Source organism: Pangasianodon hypophthalmus, chromosome 4 (assembly GCF_027358585.1).
Source record: "Pangasianodon hypophthalmus isolate fPanHyp1 chromosome 4, fPanHyp1.pri, whole genome shotgun sequence".
Lineage (NCBI taxonomy): Eukaryota > Metazoa > Chordata > Actinopteri > Siluriformes > Pangasiidae > Pangasianodon > Pangasianodon hypophthalmus.
This window is the reverse complement of record NC_069713.1, coordinates 29652249-29679460: the sequence shown is the minus strand read 5'-3', so window position 1 is coordinate 29679460 and position 27212 is coordinate 29652249. Positions and strand designations below refer to the sequence as shown.

Genomic DNA, 27212 nt, shown 5'->3' with positions numbered 1-27212 from the left:
ATGCCTGGAAACTTGTGTTTAAACATAATTTTTCAGCTGTTCAATCTGAAACAATCAATATATTCTACATAGAAACAAGTCCATATTTAAGAAAAGGCGGCTGGATAAAGGTATTATATTTATGAAGGATGTGTTGAAGGGTGACTTGTCTCGGCATAAGTACCAAGCGCATGAAGATCTCACGCCGTCGGCTGAATGCTGACGGCCGCACCACATGCACCGAGGACAAGATCCTGTCCATCGAGATCAAGCGCGGCTGGAAGGAGGGCACCAAGATCACGTTCCCACGGGAGGGCGACGAGTCCCCCGGCTGCATCCCCGCCAACATCGTCTTCGTCATCAAGGACAAGCCGCACCCGCACTTCAGGAGGGAAGGGTCCGACATCGTCTACCCCGTCCGCATCAGTCTGCGCCAGGTGGGCATCCCGGGCCCAAATGCCCCAGTCTGTCTCCAGCTGCCGTAAAACATTAAACACTTAATACAGCTGTTTCAGCTTTTAGCTACAGAATACAGATGTTTACGGATGTTCAGGGCTTTATTAACGCATGTTTGCATATCTGTTTACAGATGTTGAGGCTCATGTTAATGGACTTTTTTCTGGGATCATATTCATGGATATTGAGGGTCATATTAAGAGATGTTGGTCACGTGCATAGATGTTTAGGATCATTTTAAAAGATGTTTACAGGTGTTGTTGTTAATAGAGGTTTACAGATGTGTGTGTGTGTGTGTGTGTGTGTGTGTGTGTGTGTTTGGGGGGGGGGGAGGGGCGTTAATAAAGATGTTGAGAGTCATGTTAATAGATGTTTGTTATGTCCAGATGTTGAGTGTAATGTTAAATTAACAGACGTTTACCCATGTTGAAGTTTATGATTGCGTTTTTCAGCTGTTTACTGATCGGTTCAGATATCGAGGATTATGTTACCAGATGTTTATGTATGTGTGCAGATATAAATTGATGTTTTGAGGTACAGTTAAAGTTGTTGAGTTGTTGATTATGTGCATTTAGAAATGTTAACAGATGTTTACAGAAGCTGAGGATAGTGACAGATCATCCTATTATGTTGAGAGTCGTTTAAACAGATATTTACAGATGTTGACAGTTTTTGTGAAAAGGCCAATTCTACACAGTAGGAGTCACCTCATTATCCTGCACCTCAGCACACAATAAATATCATCCTTCATCGATCTACAGTATTAAATATAATCACCGATATATAGTAAGTAAGGAATAAAACACTTGGGGATGTGCTGTTACAGGAAAATAATCAACAACGGGGTGGTGTGATGCGGCCTGACACAAAGCAGAGTTACTGTTACGACTCTGATGATGATTATTTTCCTATAACAGAACATAAGATAGAAGTTTATTCATGCCGAGGGAAATTCTTGTGCTAGAAGTTGCTCAAACAGATATATCACAACAATATAGGAATAAAAGACAATATAGTAATAAATGAAGTAGTAAAAATAACCACATTGCGTAATGGAATAGCAAAAAAAAAGGGGGGGGGGTGGATACTTGAGTAAAAGAAATAAGTAAGTACACAAAAAGATAAGTGGAGAAGTTGAAAAGTAGAGTGAAAAGTAGAAAGTGACATTACTCACGATATTGCACTTAGTATTCCACATTCAAATGGTATAATAGCAGAAAAATGATAATGCCCATGGTATTGCACATTATTATTCACAGATGTACTGTCAGTGATATTGAAAAGTAATAAATAGTAACAATAGTGATATTGGACAATAATGGTATCACATTTGATAGTGATACTATTATTCTCAGTGTCCGATGTTACAGCTACAGGCCAGCGGCTCTGACATCCCACCTGATGAAGACTCTGGAGAGGCTGGTCCTTGTGCATCACCGTCATCTGGTGAGCCCATCAGTGCACCCACTCCAGTTTGCATACCAGCCTGTCATTGGGGTGAATGATGCAGTCATCTTCCTCCTGCCCTCTCTCACCTGGACAAGCCTCGGAGCACTGTGAGAATCATGTTTTTTTTATTTTTCCAGTGCATTCAACGCTATACAGCCTGTACTTCTGAAAGACAAGCTGGAACACACAGGGGTGGACCTGCACCTTGCATCCTGAATCCTGGACTACTTTACCAACCGTCCATAGTATGTGAGGGCTCAGAACTGTGTGTCTGACATGGTAGTCTGCAGTACGGGGGCCCTGCAGGGAACGGTCCTGGCTCCATTCCTCTTCACACTCTATACTGCAGACTTCAGATACAACACAGCAGGCTGTCACCTGCAGAAGTTCTCTGTTGACTCTGCAATCGTTGGCCTCATCACTGGGGAGGATGATACAGGGAACTGATCCAGGACGTTGTAGTCTGGTGCCAGCGGAACTGCCTCCAGATCAATGGCAGCAAGACCAAAGAGCTGGTGGTGGATTTTCGCAGACACAGACACTTACCCCGGTCACTGGTGAACATCCAGGGAATGGACATTGAGATAGTGGACTCATATAAGTACCTCGATGTTCACCTCAACAATAAAATGGACTGGATGGACAACTCCACTGCACTCTACAACAAAGCACAGAGCAGATTGTACCTGCTGAGGAGACTTAGGTCTTTTCGAGTGCAAGGAGCACTTCTTAAGACTTTGTTTTTCTGACTCTGTGGTGGCATCTGCTATCTTTTATGGGGTTGTCTGTTGGGGTAGTGGCATCTCTGATGCAGACAGGGAGAGACTGGATAAAATCATAAAGAGGGCCAGCTCTGTCATGGGATGCACTCTTGACCCAGTGCAGGTGGTGGGAGAAAGGAGGATGATGGCCAAGCTATCACGAATGCTTGAGAACGACTCCCACCCCATGCATGAGACTCTGGTGGCACTGGGCAGCTCCTTTAGTGACAGGCTGCTCCACCCCAAGTGTGTGAAGGAGCGGTATCGCAGGTCCTTCCTCCCTGCTGCTGTGAGACTGTACAACCAGCACTGCTCCCAGCAGACCCCACCACTTAACTAGACAATAAATGTCTGGTACTAACTGGAAAGTAAATCTTTGGTAATCACCCATCTCATGGGAACAGTGCAATAATGCAGTGTCACTTTAATACTGTTGTGTGTTTGTGTTTTTGTGCATTCTCTTTTGTATTTTTTATATTTACTTTTTTTTTTTTTATGTATATCTTTATATCTGCTGCTGTAACAATGCAAATTTCCCCACTGGAGACAAATAGGATTATCTTATCTTATCTTATCTTATCTTATCTTGTCTTACCTTATCTTACAACTTTACTCCCTGCGGAAGGGGGAGGAGTTATAGGATTGTTTGCCATTGGTATAAAAGACCCCTTGTGGCGTTCTGTGGTACACCTTGGTGGTCTTAGTCTATGGCTGAAGGTGGTCTGATGTGCCTCCAGTGTGGCGTGCAGGGTGAGACAGTGTCCATTATACTGAGTAGTTTCCTCAACATCCTCCTCTCTGACCCCTCCACCAAAGACTCCAGTTCCACTCCCAGGACAGAACCCGCTTTCCTGATTAGCTTATTGAGTCTATTGGCATCGGCCGCCTTAATCCTGCTGCCCCAGCACACTACAGCATAGAAGATGACGCTGGCCACCACCGTGTGATAAAACATCTGCAGCATAGTTCTGCAGACACTGAAAGATCATAGTCTCCTGAGAAGATACAGGCAACTCAGACCTTTCTCGTACAGAGCCTCAGTGTTTTTAGTCTAGTCCATCTTATTGTCTATGTAGATGCCCAGGTACTTGTAGTCCTCAACAATGTCTGTCACCTCTGTTTCCCGGATGCTGATTGGGTTCGGACGGTTCCTTTGCCTCCTGATATCCACCACCAACTCCTTGGTCTTTGTGATGTTGCGTTGCAGGTGATTTAGTTCGCACCACTCCAAAAAACAAACTGTCCACCACATTCCTGTACTCAGCCTCCTGTCCTCTGTCCTCCACAAAGTGTTTAATTCCTCTTATTCCACAACAATTTGCCAATTATTGCAGTAAAGAACTTTTTATCAGTTTATAATTACGTTTAATATAGTATAGAAAATTAATCAACACTTTATGACTAATCAGAGTCAGGAATTCTGCAGCGCTGTGGTATTAATAGATGGACATTTATTATAGATTATAGTATTTTGAAAACAATGTTCCTGTACCAAAAGTCAAGGACATGCAAAGAGTTGGCGGGAATCGACACACAAACATAAACCGAACGTACAACACAAATGTAAGGCAAACATAAAACACGCGTGCATCTCTCTCTCCCTCGGCGTCTCCAGCCGCTCCTTTATCCCTCTCTCCCGCTGATTTGCCAACTCAGTGCCAGGTGTGTATCCTCACAGCCTGGCCCCTCCCTCCTGCTTGTCACAGTTCCACTTTAGCACTATCCTATTCTAGTGCACTTGTACAGTGGTGATGTTGTTACGGCAGGAGGTATTACAGCTACTTTAGGTCTGTTATGTAATGTGAAGTATGAGCAGTGAGAGTTGATCTCAGATGTTAAGTGCCAAAAGACGAGGGCTCACCCACCTAAACTGTTCTGGACACCCTAACCCTAACCCTAGCTCCTTCCATGGCAGAACGAGTGTGAAGTCAAAGCTGGGCAGATTTTTACTCCCATGTGTGCTGCTATGTTTGTATTAAATCTGACTACATTTAATGTTAATCAGCTTTTACTGTTTCCGAGATTAAAAGTCACTTTTATCACTTTTATTAATGTGAATAGAAGCAGCATCAGCTAATTTATTATACAACTAGCAACTGCTTATGTCACATGTGTGTTTAAACCTACGTTCACACAAGCAAGCATTGCTTGACCTTTGTCCCTTGTGGGCATGACCTGAACAGCCACTTTTTCATTGCCTCTGATGAGAAATGACAGTAGCTATATATAGCTTCTAAATCTAACTAACCTAACGCACAAGTTAAATAATGCACTAATCATCTAATGTGTACGTGCTTGGTGTAGTACTAGCTTCACTCAGATTAGCAAAGCAAACTAACTGTTTTAGCTACGTCCACTCACCAGAGTCACCAACGATCTCTGTTACTTCCTTCCGAGCTTTATTTTTCTTCGTAATGTTTAATGAACGTTTAATGAAAGGTCGTATATGACAGGATAAGATGAAACCACAGTTGTACGTTTTTCTTCCATTTTTGCAGGAACTAATTGCAATTAGGAAATTAGAAATTAAATTTAAGTCGTGAGCAGGGAATGGAAGAAATGTCGGACCATACGTGCCATCGGATTGGTCTGAGGAATCGTCTGGATTTGTGACAGTACAGCTTCATAACTAATTTAAATAGAATTGAGAAAAAATCAGTTCAAATGTGGCTTGTTCCTGAAATCGTGGCTCTGCCTTACGCACAAACGTAGAAAATAAAACTGCCGCTTTGTCTCGTTAGTGTGAGCGTAGGGTGGAAAAGGTCCAAATCTATGGCTAAGGTCAAAATGTAGTCACAGAATAATCACAGAAAAATCTTTACCAGAAGGAATATGTTGGGGTGACGCAAAAGATTAATGTCGACTTGTTGGCCAGCGTTCAGCTACACTCAGATCATAGGTGTGTTTTAATGTGCTCGTTCTAATACGTCAACATTTCCATAGTAACGACTCATTCCAAGGTGGTACCATAACCGAAGTCTAATAATAAACAGAATAAAAACATGTTGTGTAATTGTTGATATGGTGAATTTCTCTGTAAGGAGACGTTTATTTAATATTTAGGGAAGGAGTCTCCAGTGTCAGCGTAACTTTTGCGATACAGGAAAAGTGTTCAGAACGTAACAATTGTAATGGAAAAATGCTATGACTGATTTTTTTTCCCCCCATTTCTGTGATTGCAGTCATTGTGTGGTTGCTCGGTTACGGTCTCCACGATAGACGGGAAAACGTGCAATATGAAGATCACGGAGGTCATCAAACCGGGAATGAGGAAGATCGTAGCGGGACAGGGGCTGCCCTTCCCCAAGAACCCTGAGCAAAGAGGAGATCCCATAGTCGAGTTTGACGTGAACTTTCCGGACAGTCTGCCGTCCATCGCCAAGGACGTGCTGAAACGCCATTTACCCGCTTGATGAAGGGAACGCAGCAGGACTGCGGCGGCGTTAAACGGCGCACCACACTGACGCTCGCCATCTCTCCCGATCCAACACTCGGACAAATCGCCACTACGCCCCATAAACAATGTGCAATTTCTATTTTTTATCTAGTTAGTCAGTGTTTGTGCTTTTTTAAAAAATATGTTGCATGCCCAAATAAAGTCATAAACGTGCAAGTGGAATCTTCATCTCTGAAAGTAAACGTCAGATTTGACTCCTTTACTCGCAGCCTGCATTGTTTTCCTTCTTATTTGAATGGGTAATGTTGGAGTAAGGCGTGTACCGATATTCGAATATCATGATTATACGATATACCGCAATATTCAGCACAATATTATTATCATGGACAGGTCAAAATATTGAAGTGCAGTTAGGAGCCTGATTCAGATTTTTTAAAGGCTGCTTTCTAACGTGGTTTATTTGGAAAAATCTGAAAGCAAAACACTGTAGGTATCTTTGTAAAATACAGAATATGCTTACAGAGGAATCTCAAACACATTTAACCACAAGTGGCTGTATAGGAATATCCATTTAACTTCCCGTCTCATAGCTAATGTTTTATTTCTTTATTCTTAGTGAGCCATCAAACTTCATAAATTGTATTTGTGAATTTCCATACACCTAATGTGGTCTCACTTGCTAAAGCAGACAGCCTTGAACCAAGGTCACATTTATAAAAAATCAGAAACGTGGACTGTACAGGTGCATTTTTATTCTCCCAAAATGCAAAAAATGTAGATGTTAATATTGAGCCTTAGCCTAACAGTTATGTAGTGAAAAAGTGCATTTTGTGCCAAAGATACAAAAAATAAATATGGCTTAAGACCGTGCTTCTCAAAATAGCATCCGGGAAGCTTAGACAGATTTCTTAAAAGTTATTATAGTATTTCTTTTATTTGTTAATCGTTTGTCAATTCTATAAAAAAAATTGTTAAATTGAAAAAAGTATTTTAAAAAAAGCTCTAAGGCCTAATATTTGAATAACTGAATAATTGGATTATATTTATAAAATAAATTCCTGCTAAGGGGGCCATGTTTTTTTAAATATTATTTTTTATATATTTTATTTTTATATTTATTATTATATTATTTATATTTTTTTAACAGTTAAAGGGATTCGTGGCTTGAATTATTTTGGGAACTTTTGCACAAAGGTACTGCATCAGTTGTGCTGTGAGAGAGTCAGTGCTAATGTGTTCATTTTGGAGACTAATTTATATTTAGTTTTCATTTTAGTCTCTTGACAAGAATAATAGTTTTTAGTCATATTAGTTTCTTGGTTATTGTTGGTTTTAGTCTGGATTTTTTTAGTAATTTTGTTTCGGGATGGAAAAAGGAAGTGAACATGTTTTGTCTTGTTTGAGGGTATACAGGGCGATCTTTAGTTGTGTTACTTCGACCCTGAGAGCGTTGAGATCTACAGATGTTGAGCGTGCTGCTGTAATAGACATGTCACCTGTCCACTAGGGGACGCCACATGTTTAAAGTGCAGCATGGAACAGGTGTGTACCGATACCGAAGCTTCAGCTCACAATTATCACATAACCTGTATTATGGTTTACAACATTATTATGTCTCATGAGATCATGGTTTTAAACAATTACATTACAGGTGTAAATCGATCTTTGATTTAACGCTTATCTTGTGAACGGAATCATGGGATTGCTTTCTCTGAGACAAATTTACCCAAAATACAGACCGTTAGAGGAGAAATCGCATGATGCTGGGGGACGAGATGATATTCTGATAGAGTCCAGCAATATAATGATATACTGATATCGCAATATATTAGTATCACGATGAGCATCGGGAGTGTCGTCATGCGTCAGTGCTTGTTTCTGTAACTGATGAGACACTAATATCACTCATTTTCCTGGTTATATATATTTACATTTATGTGATTTTTTTTAAATGTTAAACTTACAGTTTGGATACAGGGGCGGGTTTAGTGATTTGGGGGCCCCATTCAGTTGCACAAATTTACCTCGATTATCCTTGAGCTTCCTTCATCTTCATATGAATCAATTCAGGGTTTTAACATCGATATTTAAAATTTCACTGTATGTTATTTAGCATTAATAATTTAAAAATTATATAAATATAGTAGAAGGATGAGGCGTGTTGAATCATTTCTGTAATTCTACTGTGACACAGCGTTGTTTGTTCAGATGGAGGGAATGTAAAACTCCACTTCAAACCAAAAAAAAATCCACGTCAAAACTCTGTTTTACCTCTTTTAATGTTCATACAGTGCAGCTTAAATCCCTCATGTTGTGTTTAAGACATTAATAGCTACTGACTCAGATTCATCAATCGAAAGACATTTTTAGTCCTTAATTGTTTCTATTAAAAATATCACAGTTTAAATTATTATTAAATTATTATTATAAATACTACTGTTACTAATAATAATATATTATAATCTATATTATACATATTTATTTATTTATTTAGTTTAATCTTGTACTTTTAAAGTGCATATCTATCATGCTTTGTGTTCGAGACACATTACTAACTGACATGCTTAATTAGTTAATCCATTAAGTAATGTTTACTTTTTTGTCTACTAATTTAGTATTTTTTTCCTTTTTATTATCATTATTTTTTCCTTTTTTACTATTTATTTAATTATCATTTATCTTTGTTTGGTTGTTTTATTAGCATTAATATGCATTTCATTTACCCAAATGCATTTGCACATATTCAGTGTTAATTAATTAGTTATTTATTAGAAGTAAATTAAAAATACACTAATACATTGTACTAATGCATTAATCTCTCTCTCTCTCTCTCTTTCTCTCTCTCTCTCTCTCTCTCTCTCTCTATATATATATATATATATATATATATATATATATATATATATATATATATATACACTGCTCAAAAAAAATTAAAGGAACACTTTTTAATCAGAGTATAGCATCAAGTCAATTAAACTCCTGGGATATTGATCTGGTCAGTTAAGTAGCAGAGGGGGTTGTTAATCAGTTTTAGCTGCTTTGGTGTTAATGAAATTAACAACAGGTGCACTAGATGGGCAACAATGAGACGACCCCCATTTCCATCAAACGATGTGGCATCCTTTCGTTCCTAACACATTACCCAGTCTATATCAGTATAAATATCCAGCATGATATTTTCCCCATTGAGATCTGATGTGTTTTCAAAGTGTTCCTTTAATTTTTTTGAGCAGTGTATGTATATGTGTGTATACACCGATCAGCCATAACATTATGACCACTGACAGGTGAAGTGAATAATATTGATTATGTCATTACAATAGCACCTGTCAAGGGTTGAGATATATTAGGCAGCAAGTGACCAGTCGGTTCTCAAAGTTGATGTGTTGGAAACAGGAAAAATGGGCAAGCGTAAGGATTAGAGAGACAACGGCCAAATTGCATCGTTTACTGGGGAAGAGATGGCACCAGGATGCACTATGGGAAGAACGCTAGCCGGCGGAGGCAGTGTGATGCTCTGGGCAATGTTCTGCTGGGAAACTTTGGGTCCTGTCATTCATGTGGATGCTATTTTGACACATACCACCTACCTAAACATTGCTGCAGACCAGGTACACCCCTTCATGGTAACAGTATTCCCTAATGGAAGTGACCTCTTTCGGCAGGATAATGCGCCCTGCTACACTGTAAAAATTGTTCAGGAATGGTTTCAGGAACATGACAAAGAGTTCAAGGTGTTGATTTGGCCTCCAAATTCCCCAGATCTAAATCCAGTCGAACATCTGTGGGGTGTGCTGGCCATCAAGTCCGATCCATGGAGGCCCCACCTCGCAACTTACAGGACTTAAAGGATCTGCTGTTAACGTCTTTGTGCCAGATACCACAGCACACCTTCAGGGATCTATTGGCGTCCATGCCTCGAGGGGTCAGGGCTGTTTTGGCAGCAAAAGGAGGACCAACACAATATTAGGCAGGTGGTCATAATGTTATGGCTGATCGGTGTGTGAGTGTGTGTGTGTGTGTGTCTGTGTGTGTGTTATTTTTTTATTTATGATTGATTTGTTTGTTTGGTGTAAATTTAAATGTTAAATGTAAGTTAGTTAGTTAGTTATTGTACGTGTTTGTTTGTTTGTTTGATGAGCATTAATAATCATATGCATGTCGTTCACCTGACTCAGGTAAATGAGTTTCTGTGTGACGTAGGTGCGCCTCTGTGCGTGGCTGTATGTGCGCATGCGCACTCGGCGCTGTTGAAGCCTTGGCGTTGTTTGCGCGAGTTTATGAAAAAAAGAGGAAACGCGCTGTTTGTTTATTTGTCGCTTTAACGGTGAGATTTTTTCAGGATGAAGATAATTCACATAAAAATAAAAATGTAAGCGCACAGACTTGGAGGAATACACAGCATCAGTGACTGGCACCATCAGCAAGATGGTGCGATAGATGATGCGACTTCCTTCAAGACCATCACCACGCGTGCAAACCACAAACCGTGGATGACTGCTGAAGTGCGCTCCCTGCTTGACACTTAAAAGAGTAAGTTAGATTAAGACTAAAGAGATGAGTGTCGACTTCAGGAGGACCCACGTGGACCACTCACCACTGCACAACTGTGGAGAGAGCCAAAAGCTCCAAGTTTCTTGGTGTGCACATGACGGAGGACCTCTGTGAAAACTGTGATGAATTTACTGGTTGCACAATTGCACTATTTGTCCATACAGTACACAGTTATAGAGGTGATTTATTTATAATCGCACTATCCGTTAGCACCCAGATGAGGATGGGTTCCCTTTTGAGTCTGGTCCCTTTCAAGGTTTCTTCCTCATATTGTCTCAGGAAGTTTTTCCTCACCACCATTGCCTCTGGATTGCTCATTAGGGGTAAATTCACACATTAACAATTAATTTAGATTTAATTTGATTGTGTTTATTTCTGTAAAGCTGCTTTGTGACAATGTACATTGTTAAAAGTGCTATACAAATAAAATAAAATTGAATTGAATTATATATTTTACTAGATTTTATTATATTCTGTTTTTAGTGTGTGTGTGTGTGTGTGTATAATTCATTGTTGGTTCATGTTGCGCTGTGGGACGAGGAACAAAGGAAAAACATTTCAGTACATTACATGTGTTTATTATGTAAACAGTAACACCGAAGTAAACACAAGCACACCCACACAAAAACACGCAATAGAACCCATTAACACACCAAAACACACAGCTTTAAAGTTGGGGTGTCTGTCGAAGAAATTGCAGATGGGGGAGAAGATCCGGCCAAGCATTCTGCGAGCGCTCCTGAAGAACCGCCCCGAGGCCCTCGATTCTGTGTGTGAAGCTGGAAACATGAGAAGAAGCAGAGTTACAGCAAAATGACAAAAACTGCTCTTTTAGCTCATTATCAGGACACACGGTGCAGGAATGGATAAAAGCGAAAACTCTTAAACACGATCGTCACGCTATTTAAAAATCATCAGCTAACGTCATAAATAAACAGGATCATTATTAGCATTTATTCTTATTTAAAGTACAGAATACAGAGTACTAATGAAGGTCAAATTACGTTTTGTACACTAAAAAGACACGTAGCGTAAACGTGGTCAAAAATCGCGGGTTCATTTCATTTTAAAGACTTACAGGGAGCTGCTGATAGCTGAGGAGACTTAGAGGAAGTCCCAGCATCCTCGATTTCATGTGCGAGCACTGTAGCAAACGGACAACCCGTTGATTTGTCCATGAAGCTGATTTCCTGTGCTTCATTTCCTGCACTCGGCCCGGCGTTTAGCACATTCTTCAGTAAAGCCTTGATGGACTCCTCTGCAAACATGTAAACGCACTCGGAAGGTAACTGGATGGAGCGTAACATGTTGTTCTCTCTCCCTGGAACAGAATCCGATGAGCACTGGCCAACATCTGCCCTATCCACGTCCCTTAAGGGGGGTTTTGGAATTACATCCTTTGAAGCACGTGCTCGTCGATGGATCATCTCCTTTGGAGAAAGATCCTCCATCTCTGTTAGCTCATGAACCGTGCCATCCTCACTGAGGTAGATGGGAGTGACACGATCCTCATCCCCGTCTGACTGCGCTGACGCATCTGTCCTTTCATCGTCAGCAACATGTTTAGAGAAGGAAGTGAAGAAAGCCTTCAGCTGATTGCGCACCACAGTGAAAAGGTGCAGAGGAGCGAATGAACTGTTCTGGACTGAAGGCCTCGACTTCCTGTCTGCATCTATAAACTGCCGCACGGTGGCGCTAACAGTTTGGGAAATCTCAGTAGAAAGGATCTGCAGATTTAACGCTGACGACACTTTCATGAGACGTTCCTTTGGGAATTGTGAGGGCAGCAGAGGACAGGATTCCACCATTCGGAAGATTAGGTCACTCACACACCTGGTGGATTCGGTCTGGAAATGGGCGTCATCGTTCTTCACTGTAGGAGGAGCTGTCAGCTCACTCCTTAACAAATCAGTGACCTCAGTAATGACGCTGTTGGTGCACAGGTCCAGGTCCACCTGCTCCTCCACCCTTTCCTCGTGTGTGGGAGAGCTCAGAGCTTTAGATGCCTTTGAGAAAAACGCCTGAAGGAGACTTCGCACTTTTCTCAAGATGTTCTGTGGCTTTTTGGCAGATTCTGCTTCTCTGACATCAAAGAGGCAGGAAAAGGCTTCGAGAGCGTCAGAGCTCTTAGTCTCATCTTTCACAGACTCATCGCATTCGTATAAAACGCTGACGAGCGAATCTGCAGTACTAACGGCACTCTGCTCATCTTCTGACGAGCATCTCGAGGAATCTGCTGTCGACAGCCTTCTGAGCAGCATTTCACTCACCATCTGAGTGGCTTTATCGAGGAACTCCTTAGACCTCAGAGGGACAGAACTGCTCACCTCAGACCTCAGACGACCGGATTTACGCGGCTGCAAGAACGCAAACCGTCTGAACCAAGGTACTTTAGAAGAGCGGGACTTGGCCGGCAGCTCGTCACGCAGTAATAAATCTGCGTTCTTTTCAATCAGCTCCTCAGTGCAGCTGTCAATAACAGCCTGCAGGTTTGGAGCTTCGCTGATGGACACGAGGCTCTGAGCATCAGTCACTGCTGCTGCTGCTGCTGCTGCTGCGTTCTCCAGGCTCGAGCACGACGGTCTCTTTTTCTCTCTGAATCCAGCAAGACTTCGGTGCTTTGTGATAACATCTGAGGATTTCTCCGAGTAGGGAGCTGGGCGAGCATCAGCATCACTCACCTGAGCTTCACCTACTTGAGCATCCGATCCGTTTTCCATGTCAGTTGTTCCGATCTCGAGAGCCATTCCGCTGATCACCGTATTTACGATTTCAGCAGTGACTCGATCCAGATCTACTGACGCCGTCGGTGACGACTCTGTGCTGGAACCCGAATCTTTCCCGCTGAATAAACCTGTGGAAATTTTTGAAGATAACCACTTCTCTAGGATCTCACTCGCAACCAGAATGGCTTTATCGAGGTAACGTTCAGCAGCAGCAGACTCCTGGACGTTCTCCGACCTGCCCTCGAGCTCGGCAGCAGTTTTAGGACAGACGTCCAAGAACGACTTGTTTTTTTCGGAAATGGCTTGCTTCCGCCCAGAGGTGAACTCAAACACCCGCTTGAAGATGTTCTCGTAGATCTTTCGAGCACCAGAGAGGAAGTTCTTCCTCTCAACTTCTGGTCCAGACTGGTCAGCAGCATTGCAACTGACGCCTGATGAACTTTTACACAGTGACTGTGAAAGTATAAAAACTAATTCCCACAGAATTTTTGAGGCTGTTCTCTTGACCTCCTCCGTCAGCGAATTCATTTCCGTCTCACTGCGGACAGGGACGGAGGTTTGGGACGACATTGCAGCAGCGATTTTTTCCTCTGTTTTCAGAAGAACTTTTCTGACTGCTTGTGTGGCTTTGCTCAGAAACTGATCACTGAAAAGCCTCTCAGCACAATCAGGAGCCATCACTTTAGTCGTCACAGGGACCGAATCAGGGGTCGAGGATTTTAGAGTTAACTCAAACGGGGACCTGCTGGTGGAGACAACTTCTTCCAAGCCCTTCATTATTCCCTGGACCTCCTGGTGGGACTTTAGCGACGCTGCTGAAGTTTTCTCTCCTCCAGGGCTGTCGAAATCACCAGAGTAACACAGAGCCAAGATCTTATCACAGATCTCATTAGTGCATGCGATGCTGAGATCTGGCTGTGAGATCTGATCTTCTACAGGTGATGAAGCTCTCGCCGAGCAGATCGTCCTCCGTCCTGATGCCACTCTCCGGATCGCCTCCAGCATCGCAGCTGTTGTATGAGTGACGACTCTCTGAACGAGCTGACAGATGAAATCAGACGTCTCCATAGGTGATCTTTATACAGGAAACAGAGAAGATTAACGGGAATTCATATTATTTTTACGTCAGTGCTCACATGAATTTAAATAAATGAATGCGAGTAAAAAACGACAATCAGCGTTAAATTTCTTTTCTCTTTCTGAAAATAGTTTGTTATGCCATCGCTCCATTCCACAGCCAACTGATCATAAAACACAGAAAACCCATCTGATAGCACTGTAAGTCGTTCCATCACAGTGCTGCTGAATCCTGGATTCTGATCGGTCAGACGGTGTTGATTAAACAGTGCAGTAAAGTTCATCATTGTGAATATTAAGAGTGAAATCTGAGCAGCAGGTTGGTAAAGTTTACCTTTGAGCTGAGGTGTCTGAGTCAGACCACTTCCTCCATTTAGACTCAGGCATTTTCTTCAGCTTGTCGTTTGCCTGGAGAATCGAATCGATCCCGAAGCTTTCCATGAGAGGCTTCAGTAAACGCCGAATGGCAGAAGACGCCGCTGACATCACGATTTTCGTGCACAGAGCCACAAACTCCAACTTTGTGACCTTTTGAAATAAAGACAAAGAAAATCAGCTTCTTGAATATGAAATATGATCAGTGACATTACAGCGTCTTACACTAAATGAAACTACTTCATTATTGATTATTCTAACACTCTTACCTTCTTCGTCATGTCCCTGGTCACAGCCTTCCATTCTCTTTAAACACACACACACACGCACACACACAGTAAATCAGCATTTATTCAAGTGTAAATTAACTGAATAAAATGTTACTGCGAGTCAGAAATCAGTAAAAATGAACATACTCCTCGCTCAGATGAAGAACGACGTCCATAATGTCCCTGAAACACTTCAGTCTCTGGTCAGATGTGGAGTCCCGAGTGCACGCTCCAGCTGTTCTTCTCTGGCTACTTCTCTTCTTCTTACTCATCTGTAGAGAGCACATGGAGTTGAAATCCTAGTAGAGTTTTTAGTAACTACATCAGCGAGCATAAATATTAGCACCCATCCTGTTTCAGTCCCAGAATCAAATGAATGCTGTTCATGTTCAAACTGATTAACTGATTCACATGAACTCGACTCACCTTTGAATCACGTGGGTATGAATTCAGTGTTTTCTCTCGGATTGCTTTCTCTATAAAAACACAAACAGGCCGTTAATTAAAGCAAAGTCCTCCAGCAAAGTGATCAGAATAAAGCCATGTTTAAACTCAGGCCTGGATTCATCTCAGCTCATCTTTCACATCTTTCACACCAACAAGTCTGGCTTTTTAATCACCACAATTATTATTCATTCATTATTAACAACAAACAGCAACAACAACAAATAATAATAATAATAATAATAATAATAATAATAATGATAAGGGTTAGAGGAGCTTACCTGGCATGTGATCTGTAAAATACAGTAACTGAACTAAAGAACCTGAAACTTTTTGTCCCTTCTCCTCCTGTGACGCCAAAGCCTCCTCTTGTGACGTCACAGTCCCCCATCTCTTACAGCTTTACGTTCTAAATCCGTGATGATGATGATGATGATGATGATGTTTTTTTCTCTCCTCTTCATTGAATTAAACAGAATAAACTTAAAGACTTGTTTGGATGTGTTTATTTTTCTCTCTCTAGCTGCCGCAGATGAAGCACATCATCATCATCATCATCATCATCATAGGATCATTTCATGCTTCTGTGTCAAGTGCTAATTAATTTCGCTTTAGCTAAAGCTGCATTTTCTATTTATTTTAACTCGGCCATATCGGAGGCGGGCCCAGTGTCAATCATTTGGCGCGGGAACCAATAACCTTACTGCTCTGTTGCACCATCAGCCAATCACGTAGCAGCTCCACTTTGTTCTGTGAAGCTCAGTGCTGCTGAAGCGCGAGACGGTTTATTGCTGCCAAGACGCTGTTAACACCAAACTTTATATTAGCTTTCTAATCTTAAAATACAATAAACTCCAATAAAACGGGAGCAAAATCAAATAATTAGCGCGTAAATATGATTTCAGTGTTTTGGTGATATTGTGTAAATAGAACAGAATTTGTGCGTGTCCGCCATTTTGTCTCTCACACTGACCTGATTTAACAACGTAGCAGCTTAGCATGATTAGCATTTTAATATTATTTCATTATTATCATTTTTAGATATAAAAACTGGGCAGGTAAATATCAATAATAAATTATTATTAATAATAATAAATAATAATAATATTAAAATGAGAGTGTCTGTAGTTTAGATTAAACTGTCGGTCGGTAATATTATTATTATTGTTTGCTTTTTTTTATCCTTTTGTCTCAGTTTGTCTTTTATTTAAATTGTAAACTGTAAAAGTAAAAAAAATATTTTGGTTATTGTTATTGTGTCTGATGCTTATGGTTGTTTAGAAAGCCTGTATGTACAGCCTTATTAACATACACAAACTGACCACTTTATTAGGAACAACTGTACACCTGCTCATTTATGCAGTTATCCAGTCAGCCAATCATGTGGCAGCACCGGAACCATCAAATCATGCAGATACAGGTCAAGGGCTTCAGGTAATGTTCACATCAAACATCAGAATGTGGAGTAAGTGTGATCTCTGTGACTTTTACCATGGCATGATTGTTGGTGACGGGCTGGTTTGAGTATTTCTATAACTGCTGATGTCCTGCGATTTTCACACACAACAGTCTGTAGAGTTTACACAGAACGGTGCGAAAAACAAAAATCATTGATTGAGCGGCAGTTCTGTAGGTAGAAACTCCTTGTCGGTGAGAGAGATCAACGGAGAATGGCCAGATGGGTTCGAGCTGTTCGTGATGAGCAGAAAAGCATCTCAGAACGCACAACACGTCGAAACCTTGAGGCGGATGGGCTACAACAGCAGAAGACCACGTAGGGTTCCTCTTCTGTCAGCCAAGAACAGAAAGCTGAGGCTGCAGTGTGCATAGGCTCACCAAAACTGGACAGGTGAAGAAGACTGGAGAGACGCAGCCTGGCCTGATGAATCTGGATTTCTGCTGAGGCTCACAGATGGTAGGGTCAGAATTTGGCACCAGCAACATGAGTCCATGGACGCAACCTGCCTTCAACAGTCCAGGCTGGTGGAGGTGGTGTAATGGTGTGTGGAAAGTTTTCTTGGCACACTTTGAGCCCGTTAATACCAATCCATCATCGCTTGAATGCCACAGCCTATTTGAGTATTGTTGCTGACCATGTGCATCCCTTCATGGCCACAATTTACCATTTTCTAATGGCTTATTATTCCAGTATGATAATGCACCATGTCACAAAGCAAAAGTCGTCTCAAACTGGTTTCATGAACATGACAGCGACTTCAGTGTTCTTCTTCAGTGGCCTTCCCAGCCACCGGATCTGAATCCAATAGACGTCCTGGATTGAAAGTGCACCAGAAAAATCTGTGCGATCATCTCAACATGGACCAGAATCTCAAAGGAACATCTCCAAAATCTTGTGGAATCCATGCTATGAAGAATTGAGGCTGTTTGGAGAGCAAAGGGACTGAGAGCCCTACCCAGTGTTAGTCTAGTGTTCCTAATAAAGTGCTGACTGAGTGTACACCATAAGGGAACAGCTGTTGTGGCTCATGATGTCATCTGTATACTTTTGCATATGTAAATTTATAAATGATAAAACCGCAGATTATCCACTGTGGTTCAGTGTGTTTCTCAGTCTGATGTCAGAGATTTTGTGTCACTAAACTCCAAAAGACAAGTTTGTGCATATCTTTAAAAACAGAAGTGGGCTGTTTGAGGACAAGAAAGACTGAGCTTCATGTTCAAAGCTTATACACTTGCTGTAATTACTGAGTTACTGTAATCTTTAAGTTTATATTCCATTACTCTTTGTAGATAGAATGAAATGTAAAAAACGTTGTGCAGCAAAAACACTCATTGTCATGTCTCTGTGATCAGGTTACACTCGATTCTCAAGAGTTTCCCTTGGTACTGAAGTGCATGTCATGTTCCTTCTCTGCTGGGAAAGCACCGCACAATGACATAGTGGCATTTCTGTTCCAAACTTCTCACTACAGTACCGTGGGCTTCAGGACGGTGCCATTGCCTCTGTCATGCACCAGCTCACTGCAGACCTGGGACACAGGTCACATATTAATATTTGTTACACTTGAAGTTGGACTAGCAGTTTGAAATGACTTTTGTCAATTAATTGTTTTTCATCATCATTATTATATTACAGGGAATTGCACCAGAGGCTATAAAGGACATGGCGGTGTGTAACCCAGTGGCAAAGACAAAGAATGGTGTCAGGACTGGTGTGAAGAGCACACTGTACAGAGCATGTGGTGGTGAGTCTGAATGAGCCCCCACCTGTGCAAACATTTTAATTCATTTCTAACAGAACAGTGATTAGTATTTAGTACTTTTTATAGAGGCTTTCAGTTGATATTATTATTTTTGGAGATATTATTATGATGAATTGTTAATATCAGGGTTTGGGGCAGCTTAACATTCACTTTTAATATATAACGCCATTTCCAAAAAGATTGGGACGCTTTGTAAAATGCGAATAAAAAGAGAATGCAAAGATTTACAAATCACATAAACCCACATTTTATTCGCAACAGAGCATAGACATCATATGAAATGTTTAAAGTGAGACATTTTACTATTTTATGAAAAATATTAGCTCATCCACCCCAATGCCAGGCTTGTATGCAAACTGGAGTGGGTCCATTGATGGGCTCCCCAGATCACGGAGATGCACAAGGACCAGCCTCTCCAGAGTCTTCATCAGGTGGGATGTCAGAGCCGCTGGCCTGTAGGGCTCAGGGCCCTCTCTCACCTGGACAAGCCTGGGAGCACTGTCAGAATCATGTTTTTTGATTTTTCCAGTGCTTTCAACGCTATACAGCCTGTACTTCTAAAAGACAAGCTGGAACACACAGGGGTGGACCAGCACCTTGCATCCTGGATCCTGGACTACTTTACCAACCATCTACAGTATGTGAGGGCTCAGAACTGTGTGTCTGACATGGTAGTCTGCAGTACGGGGGCTCTCCAGGGAACGGTCCTGGCTCCATTCCTCTTCACACTCTATACTGCAGACTTCAGATACAACACAGCAGGCTGTCACCTGCAGAAGTTCTCTGTTGACTCTGCAATTGTTGGCCTCATCACTGGGGAGGATGATGCAGACTAGAGAGAACTGATCCAGGACGTTGTAGTCTGGTGCCAGCGGAACTGCCTCCGGATCAAAGAGCTGGTGGTGGATTTTTGGAGACACAGACACTTACCCCGGTCACCGGTGAACATCCAGGGAATGGACATTGAGATAGTGGACTCATATAAGTACCTCGGTGTTCACCTCAACAATAAAATGGACTGGACGGACAACTCCACTGCACTCTACAACAAAGCCCAGAGCAGACTGTACCTGCTGAGGAGACTTAGGTCTTTTGGAGTGCAGGGAGCACTTCTTAAGACTTTTTTTTGACTCTGTGGTGGCATCTGCTATCTTTTATGGGGTTGTCTGTTGGGGTAGTGGCATCTCTGCTGCAGACAGGGAGAGACTGGATAAAATCATAAAGAGGGCCAGCTCTGTCGTGGGATGCACTCTTGACCCAGTGCAGGTGGTGGGAGAAAGGAGGATGATGGCCAAGCTATCAGGTATGCTGGAGAACGACTCCCACCCCATGCATGAGACTCTGGTGGCACTGGGCAGCTCCTTTAGTGACAGGCTGCTCCACTCCAAGTGTGTGAAGGAGCGATATCGCAGGTGCTTCCTCCCTGCTGCTGTGAGACTGTACAACCAGCACTGCTCCCAGCAGACCCCACCACTTAACTAGACAATAAATGTCTGGTACTAACTGGAAAGTAAATCTTTGGTAACCCCCCATCTCATGGGAACAGTGCAATAATGCAGTGTCACTTTAATACTGTTGTGTGTTTGTGTTTTTGTGCATTCTCTATTGTATTTTTTATATTTACATAATTTTTTAAATTTTTTTATATCTTTATATCTGCTGCTGTAACAATGCAAATTTCCCAATTGGGGACGAATAAAGGATCATCTCATCTTATCTTACAACTTTACTCCCCGCGGAAGGGGGAGGAGTTATAGGATTGTTTGCCATTGGTATAAAAGACCCCCTGTGGCATTCTGTGGTACACCTCGGTGGTCTTAGTCTACGGCTGAAGGTGCTCTGATGTGCCTCCAGCGTGGCGTGCATGGTGAGACATTGTCCATTATACTGAGTAGTTTCCTCAACATCCTCCTCTCTGACACCTCCACCAAAGACTCCAGTTCCACTCCCAGGACAGAACCCACTTTCCTGATGAGCTTATTGAGTCTATTGGCATCGGCCGCCTTAATCCTGCTGCCCCAGCACACTACAGCGTAGAAGATGACGCTGGCCACCACCCTGTGATAAAACATCTGCAGCATAGTTCTGCAGACACTGAAAGATCGTAGTCTCCTGAGAAGATACAGGCGACTCAGACCTTTCTCGTATAGAGCCTCAGTGTTTTTAGTTCAGTCCATCTTATTGTCTATGTGGATGCCCAGGTACTTGTAGTCCTCAACACTGTCTGTCACCTCTGTTTCCCGGATGCTGATTGGGTTCGGACGGTTCCTTTGCCTCCTGATATCCACCACCAACTCCTTGGTCTTTGTGATGTTGAGTTGCAGGTGATTTAGTTCGCAGCACTCCAAAAAACAAACTGTCCACCACATTCCTGTACTCAGCCTCCTGTCCTCTGCAGATACAACCAACAATGGTAGAGTCATCAGAAAACTTCTGCAGATGGCAGGATTGTGAGTAGTATCTGAAGTCTGATGTGTAGAGTGTGAACAAACAGAGAGACAGGACCGTCCCCTGAGGTGCCCCCGTGCTGCTCTCTATTGTATCTGACACATGGCTCTGCAGCCGTACATACTGTGGCCGACCTGTGAGGTAGTTGGTTATCCAGGCCACTAGTGGAGCATTCACCTGCATGTCCAGCAGCTTAGTCCTGAGCAGGGCAGGTCGTATGGTGTTAAAAGCGCTTGAGAAGTCAGAAAACGTGACTCTCACATAATTGCCTGCCTCATCCAGGTGAGTATAAGCCCTGTTCCACAACAATTTGCCAATTATTGCAGTAAAGAACATCATGCCATACATTTTATCAGTTTATAATTACATTTAATGTTGTATAGAAAATGAATCAACACTTTATGACTAATCAGAGTCAGGACTTCTGCAGCGCTGTGGTATTAATAGATGGACATTTATTATAGATTATAGTATTTTGAACACAATGTTCCTGTAACAAATGTCAAGGACATGCAAGGAGGAGGCGGGAATTGAGTGAACTCAAACATGAACTTAACGTGAACACACAAACAAGAACCGAACGTAAAACACAAACGTAAGGCAAACATAAAACACGCGTGCATCTCTCTCTCCCTCGGCGTCTCCAGCCGCTCCTTTATCCCTCTCTCCCGCTGATTAGCCAACTCAGTGCCAGGTGTGCATCCTCACAGCCTGCTTGTCACACTCCTCCGCGGGCAGATTCAGGCCTCTGGCCTGACGCACACACACAAAAACAACATATTGTGTTGTCTTAAGGGTCAAAAATGACCTGTGACCATTTTTAACAGCAGAAAAAAACCCTAAATGATGTTTATTCAACTTGAAATTTGATGACTTTTCCTAAAATGACCTCAACATTAGAAAAAATCAACCATTTTCTATTTTCATATTTTCATGAAGGCTTTACACAGCTAGGGTACAAAGATTGTCTCAGGGGTAAATTTTGACCCGCCAGCTATAAAGCCATTTATACACCCCCAAAACTACAGACACATCACAGACACACACTGGCACAAACATGCACACTCCAACACACACACAATAAGAAACTAAGATTGTGTGCTACTGATTGATCTCTCTCTCATCTTCCCTCCATGACCCCACGCATGACTCAAGCTCAGACAAAATAAAAAGAATTTCAGACAAAATAAACATGTCTTGAAAGCATTATTTACTAATAGGGAATGCTTATATATAGGTTTTGTAGATTGCAGTACCGTAGTTGTCTTTTTGCCAAAGTCATGAGTGCTCGTTTCAGTGCCCAGCAAGTTGCAGATGTGATTACTTCAGGTGTCTTGGAAGAAGATAACACTGATTTGAAAGAGGAGGAGGCATCTGAAGAAGAAGATGGGGAAGAGTACAACCCAGAGAATGATTCCTCATCTTCAGATGAAGCAGAAATCCCCCAAGCTGACAAAGAAACTTTTTTGTCAAAGAACAGCAAAATATCATGGTCTTCTTTACCATATGGCAAGCAGGGCAGGATGGCAGCAGAAAATGTCATGAAGATGACCCCAGGGCCAACAAGATATGCTGTTTCCCATGCCCAGGACATGGTCTCAACATTTTTCATGTTCATTACACCAGCCATCAAAAAAATCATTGTAGAAATGACCAATCTACATGGTTTCCAGAAATGGAGACAAGTGGAAAATCGTGGATGAGACTGACCTGCGTGCCTACATAGGGCTGGAAGATGGAAGTGTACACAGGGAAGCTGATCAGTGGAGGCCCAGAGAAGAATCAGGGGATGCGGGTTGTACTTGATGTGACTGAGGGGTCTCAATGTCACGTGTGACAATTTTTTCACATCTTATGAACTTGGCCAGCAGCTGCTGAAGAGAAAGATCACCATGGTTGGCACAGTCAGAAAGAACAAGCCTGAGCTGCCCCCTGCACTACTTGCAACAAGGGGGAGAGATGCCTTCTCCTCTAAGTTTGCCTTCACCCCCACCACCACTCTAGTTTCTTACCTCCCAAAGAAGGACAAGAATGTGGTCCTCCTGAGCACACTGCACAAAACAGCAGAGATCAGTGATCGTGAAGACAAGAAGCCAGCTATCATTCTGGACTACAACCACAACAAAGGAGGTGTGGATAACTTGGACAAGGTGATTGGAACTTACTGCTGCAGGAGGATGACTGCGCGCTGGCCCTTGGTCATCTTCTATAACATCGTTGATGTGTCCTCATACAATGCCTTTGTGATTTGGAGCCAGACCGACCCTGCCCGGATATCTGACATGTGGAACAAGAGGAGGGTATTCCTGGAGCACCTGGGAAAGTCACTTGTAACCACCCAAATTCAAAGAAGAGAGCGTCTCCCTCACACAGCAGCCTCTGCAGCACTTGTGGAAGCTGTTCAGGGTGCTGAATCTTCTTGTGTTCCATGTTAGGCTGCAGCAGGGGCAGGCAAGAGGAGGAGATGCCAAGTCTGTCCCCCCACAAAGGAGTGTAAAACAACCACTATGTGCTCAACGTGTAAAAAATATATCTGCAAAGTCCATGCTCACACACTGTCCTACTGTCCCACATGTGCTAATTAGGTCAGCTGTTGCCAAAAGGTTGGTAGATAGTGTAGTTGTATTTATAGTCAGGCTGTTGTTATTATAGTTACTGTTTTCCTGCTTATTTCCCTTCAACAAAATGCATTCAAAACTCCTTTGTGCTGCTTTAACTTTTATGAATACTGTCTTGCTAAAAGCTTTTTACACCTATGTAGGTACCTTAAGCAGTAGAAAAAATAAACATGTACTTTAGTACAAAACAAGTGGTGCCCACTGATTAAATATTGATGAAATACTGCACACTGAGGAGGGAAAACTAGCTGCGTTTACATGGACACTAATAATCCGATCGTAATTGGACTAGAAGCACAATCAGATTTAAAAAGTCACATGTAAACACATCAATCGGAATGAATTGAACAAAACCGATTAAAATTTCATTCGGATCGTAAGGGGTGGTTTAAACCTTTTCTAATCCGATGGAGAGGACATGTAAACACTTCATCGGATTAAAAATGAAACCAGATAGTTCTGCGCATGTGCAATGACGTACAAATCACGTAATGACGTATGACGCACGGCTGTCAGCGGTATTGGGGCTCTGACCGTAGCCTCACCAGGTGCCATGTACCCCTCCACCATTGAGCATAGTGTCATAAATAACTGTCGTGTCATCCTAAAATTCTCCTTCCACTCCTCGTCTGTGATGTGGTGCAAGACGATGTTGTCCCACCGGTCCTTGCTTGGGACCCTCATCCACAGACGCCTTGTTCTGGGCTCGGGAAGGGGCATTTTAACTGCTTGATAAATACACGCAGTACCGCACAAAACATCACGCGCTCGTCGTCTTCTAATTTGCAGCTGAAATAGGCAAATGTTGAGTCTGCTTTTTAAAACGAAAAAAAGAAGCAATGGCGAGAGAGTGGCTGCTAGTATCTGCATGTTGGAACGGCGGGAAACGTGTATTCGTGCACTGTGCGCATGTCACAAGATTCTGTCATGTAAAGGCGCATATCAACCCGATTACTTTATTCAGCGTTCTTGTAAACACTGCGATCGGATTAATCAGTCTGATTGATTTCATTCCGATTGAAACAAAAAGTGTCCGTGTAAACTTGACTATTGACAGAGTTTGTGATGAATGATGAGGTTGTTTCTTCATGCAAAATAGATTTGAGGATTGAAATTAAATTTAGCTACTTTATTTTAGAGGTTTAGTGAAAGCAGGTCATTTTTGACCCTTAGGACAAGGGGAGTATAAGGAATTCTAAGACCACACAAGGGTTAAAATATTCTATACCAGCAGCGACTCGTCCGGCAACCGCTCCAGCACCACACTTCCTCGGCGCCACGATCCTCCCGCAGCGGCGAGGGCTCTCCGACAGCGCGTCCTTCCTCCTTCCCGGGTTTCGGCATCAACGTAACAAATGTCAAGGACGGGCAAGGAGGAGGTGGGAACTGACTGAACTGAAACATAAACTTTAATAACTTAAACTGAACATAAAACATAAACGTAAGGCAAACATAAAAAATGCGTGCATGTCTCTCTCAGCGTCTCCAGCTGCTCCTTTATCCCTCTCTCCCACTGATTAGCCAACTCAGTGCCAGGCGTGCGTCCTCACAGCCTGGCCCCTCCCTCCTGCTTGTCACAGTTCCACTTTAGCACTATCCTATTCTAGTGCACTTGTACAGTGGTGATGTTGTTACAGCAGGAGGTATTACAGCTACTTTAGGTCTGTTATGTAATGTGAAGTATGAGCAGTGAGAGTTGATCTCAGATGTTAAGTGCCAAAAGACGAGGGCTCACCCACCTAAACTGTTCTTGACTCACTAGCAGCTCCTTCCATGGCAGAACGAGTGTGAAGTGAAAGCTGGGCGGATTTTTACTCCCATATGTGCTGCTATGTTTGTATTAAATCTGACTACATTTAATGTTAATCAGCTTTTACTGTTTCCGAGATTAAAAGTCACTTTTATCACTTTTATTAATGTGAATAGAAGCAGCATCAGCTAATTTATTATACAACTAGCAACTGCTTATGTCACATGTTTGTTTAAACCTACGTTCACACAAGCAAGCATTGCTTGACCTTTGTCCCTTGTGGGCATGACCTGAACAGCCACTTTTTCATTGCCTCTGATGAGAAATGACAGTAGCTATATATAGCTTCTAAATCTAACTAGCCTAACGCACAAGTTAAATAACGCACTAATCAACTAATGTGTACGTGCTCGGTGTAGTACTAGCTTCACTCAGATTAGCAAAGCAAACTAACTGTTTTAGCTACGTCCACTCACCAGGGTAACCAACGATCTCTGTTACTTCCTTCCGAGCTTTATTTTTCTTCGTAATGTCTCTATACATGTTTAATGAAAGGTCGTATATAACAGTATAAGATGAAACCATGGTTGTACGTTTTTCTTCCATTTTTGCAGGAACTAATTGCAATTAGGAAATTAGAAATTAAATTTAAGTCGTGAGCAGGGAATGGAAGAAACGTCGGACCATACGTGCCATCGGATTGGTCTGAGGAATCGTCTGGATTTGTCGCAGTACAGCTTCATAACTAATTTGAATAGAATTGAAAAAAAAATCAGTTCAAATGTTTCTTATTCCTGAAATCGTGGCTCTGCGTTACGCACAAACGTAGAAAATAAAACTGCCGCTTTGTCTCTTGTTAGTGTGAGTGTAGGGTGGAAAAAGTCCAGATCTATGGCTAAGGTGAAAATGTAGTCACAGAATAATCACAGAAAAATCTTTACCAGAAGGAATATGTTGGGGTGACGCAAAAGATTAATGTCGACTTGTTGGCCAGCGTTCAGCTACACTCCGATCATAGGTGTGTATTAATGTGCTCGTTCTAATACGTCAACATTTCCATAGTAACGACTTGTTCCAAGGTGGACTTTATAACCGAAGTCCAATAATAAACAGAATAAAAACATGTTGTGTAATTGTTGATATGGTGAATTTCTCTGTAAGGAGACGTTTATTTAACATTCAGGGAAGAAGTCTCCAGTGTCAGCGTAACTTTTGCGATACAGTCTTCAGAACGTAACAATTGTAATGGAAAAATGATATGACAGATTTTTTTCCCCCCATTTCTGTGATTGCAGTCATTGTGCGGTTGCTCGGTTACGGTCTCCACGATGGATGGGAAAACGTGCAATATGAAGATCACGGAGGTCATCAAACCGGGAATGAAGAAGATCGTAGCGGGACAGGGGCTGCCCTTCCCCAAGAACCCTGAGCAAAGAGGAGATCTCATAGTGGAGTTTGACGTGAACTTTCCAGACAGTCTGCCGTGCAACGCCAAGGACGTGCTGAAGCGCCATTTGCCCGCTTGATGAAGGGAACGCAGCAGGACTGCGGCGGCGTTAAACGGCGCGCCACACTGACGCTCGCCATCTCTCCCTATCCAACACTCGGACAAATCGCCGCTACGCCCCATAAACAATGTGCAATTTCGGGCATCCGGGAAGCTTAGACAGCTTTCTTAAAAG

At 42.3% G+C, this 27212-nt stretch overlaps 2 protein-coding genes and 1 non-coding gene across 3 annotated transcripts; 2 read left to right on the top strand and 1 right to left on the bottom strand.

The window, feature by feature from the left end:
• Nucleotides 1-6886, top strand: LOC128318163 (dnaJ homolog subfamily B member 4-like). Its single transcript, XM_053233549.1, has 3 exons — nucleotides 1-14; nucleotides 140-416; nucleotides 5828-6886. Exons 1-3 carry the CDS (start codon nucleotides 1-3, stop codon nucleotides 6056-6058), a joined length of 522 nt encoding a protein of 173 aa, XP_053089524.1. The 3' UTR covers nucleotides 6059-6886.
• A 4268-nt stretch (nucleotides 6887-11154) lies between these two features.
• On the bottom strand, nucleotides 11155-14404 carry LOC128318086 (uncharacterized). Its single transcript, XM_053233071.1, has 2 exons — nucleotides 11678-14404; nucleotides 11155-11378 (listed from the first exon to the last, which is right to left on the bottom strand). The coding sequence occupies exons 1-2, from the start codon at nucleotides 14391-14393 to the stop codon at nucleotides 11179-11181; spliced, it is 2916 nt and encodes a 971-aa protein (XP_053089046.1). The 5' UTR covers nucleotides 14394-14404; the 3' UTR covers nucleotides 11155-11178.
• Nucleotides 14405-16187: 1783 nt separating this feature from the next.
• Nucleotides 16188-19338, top strand: LOC117597037 (uncharacterized). The gene is made up of 4 exons (XR_008301567.1): nucleotides 16188-16548; nucleotides 16824-16924; nucleotides 18305-18491; nucleotides 18588-19338. It is a non-coding gene; the product is annotated as an uncharacterized LOC117597037 (transcript).
• Nucleotides 19339-27212: the final 7874 nt, after the last annotated feature.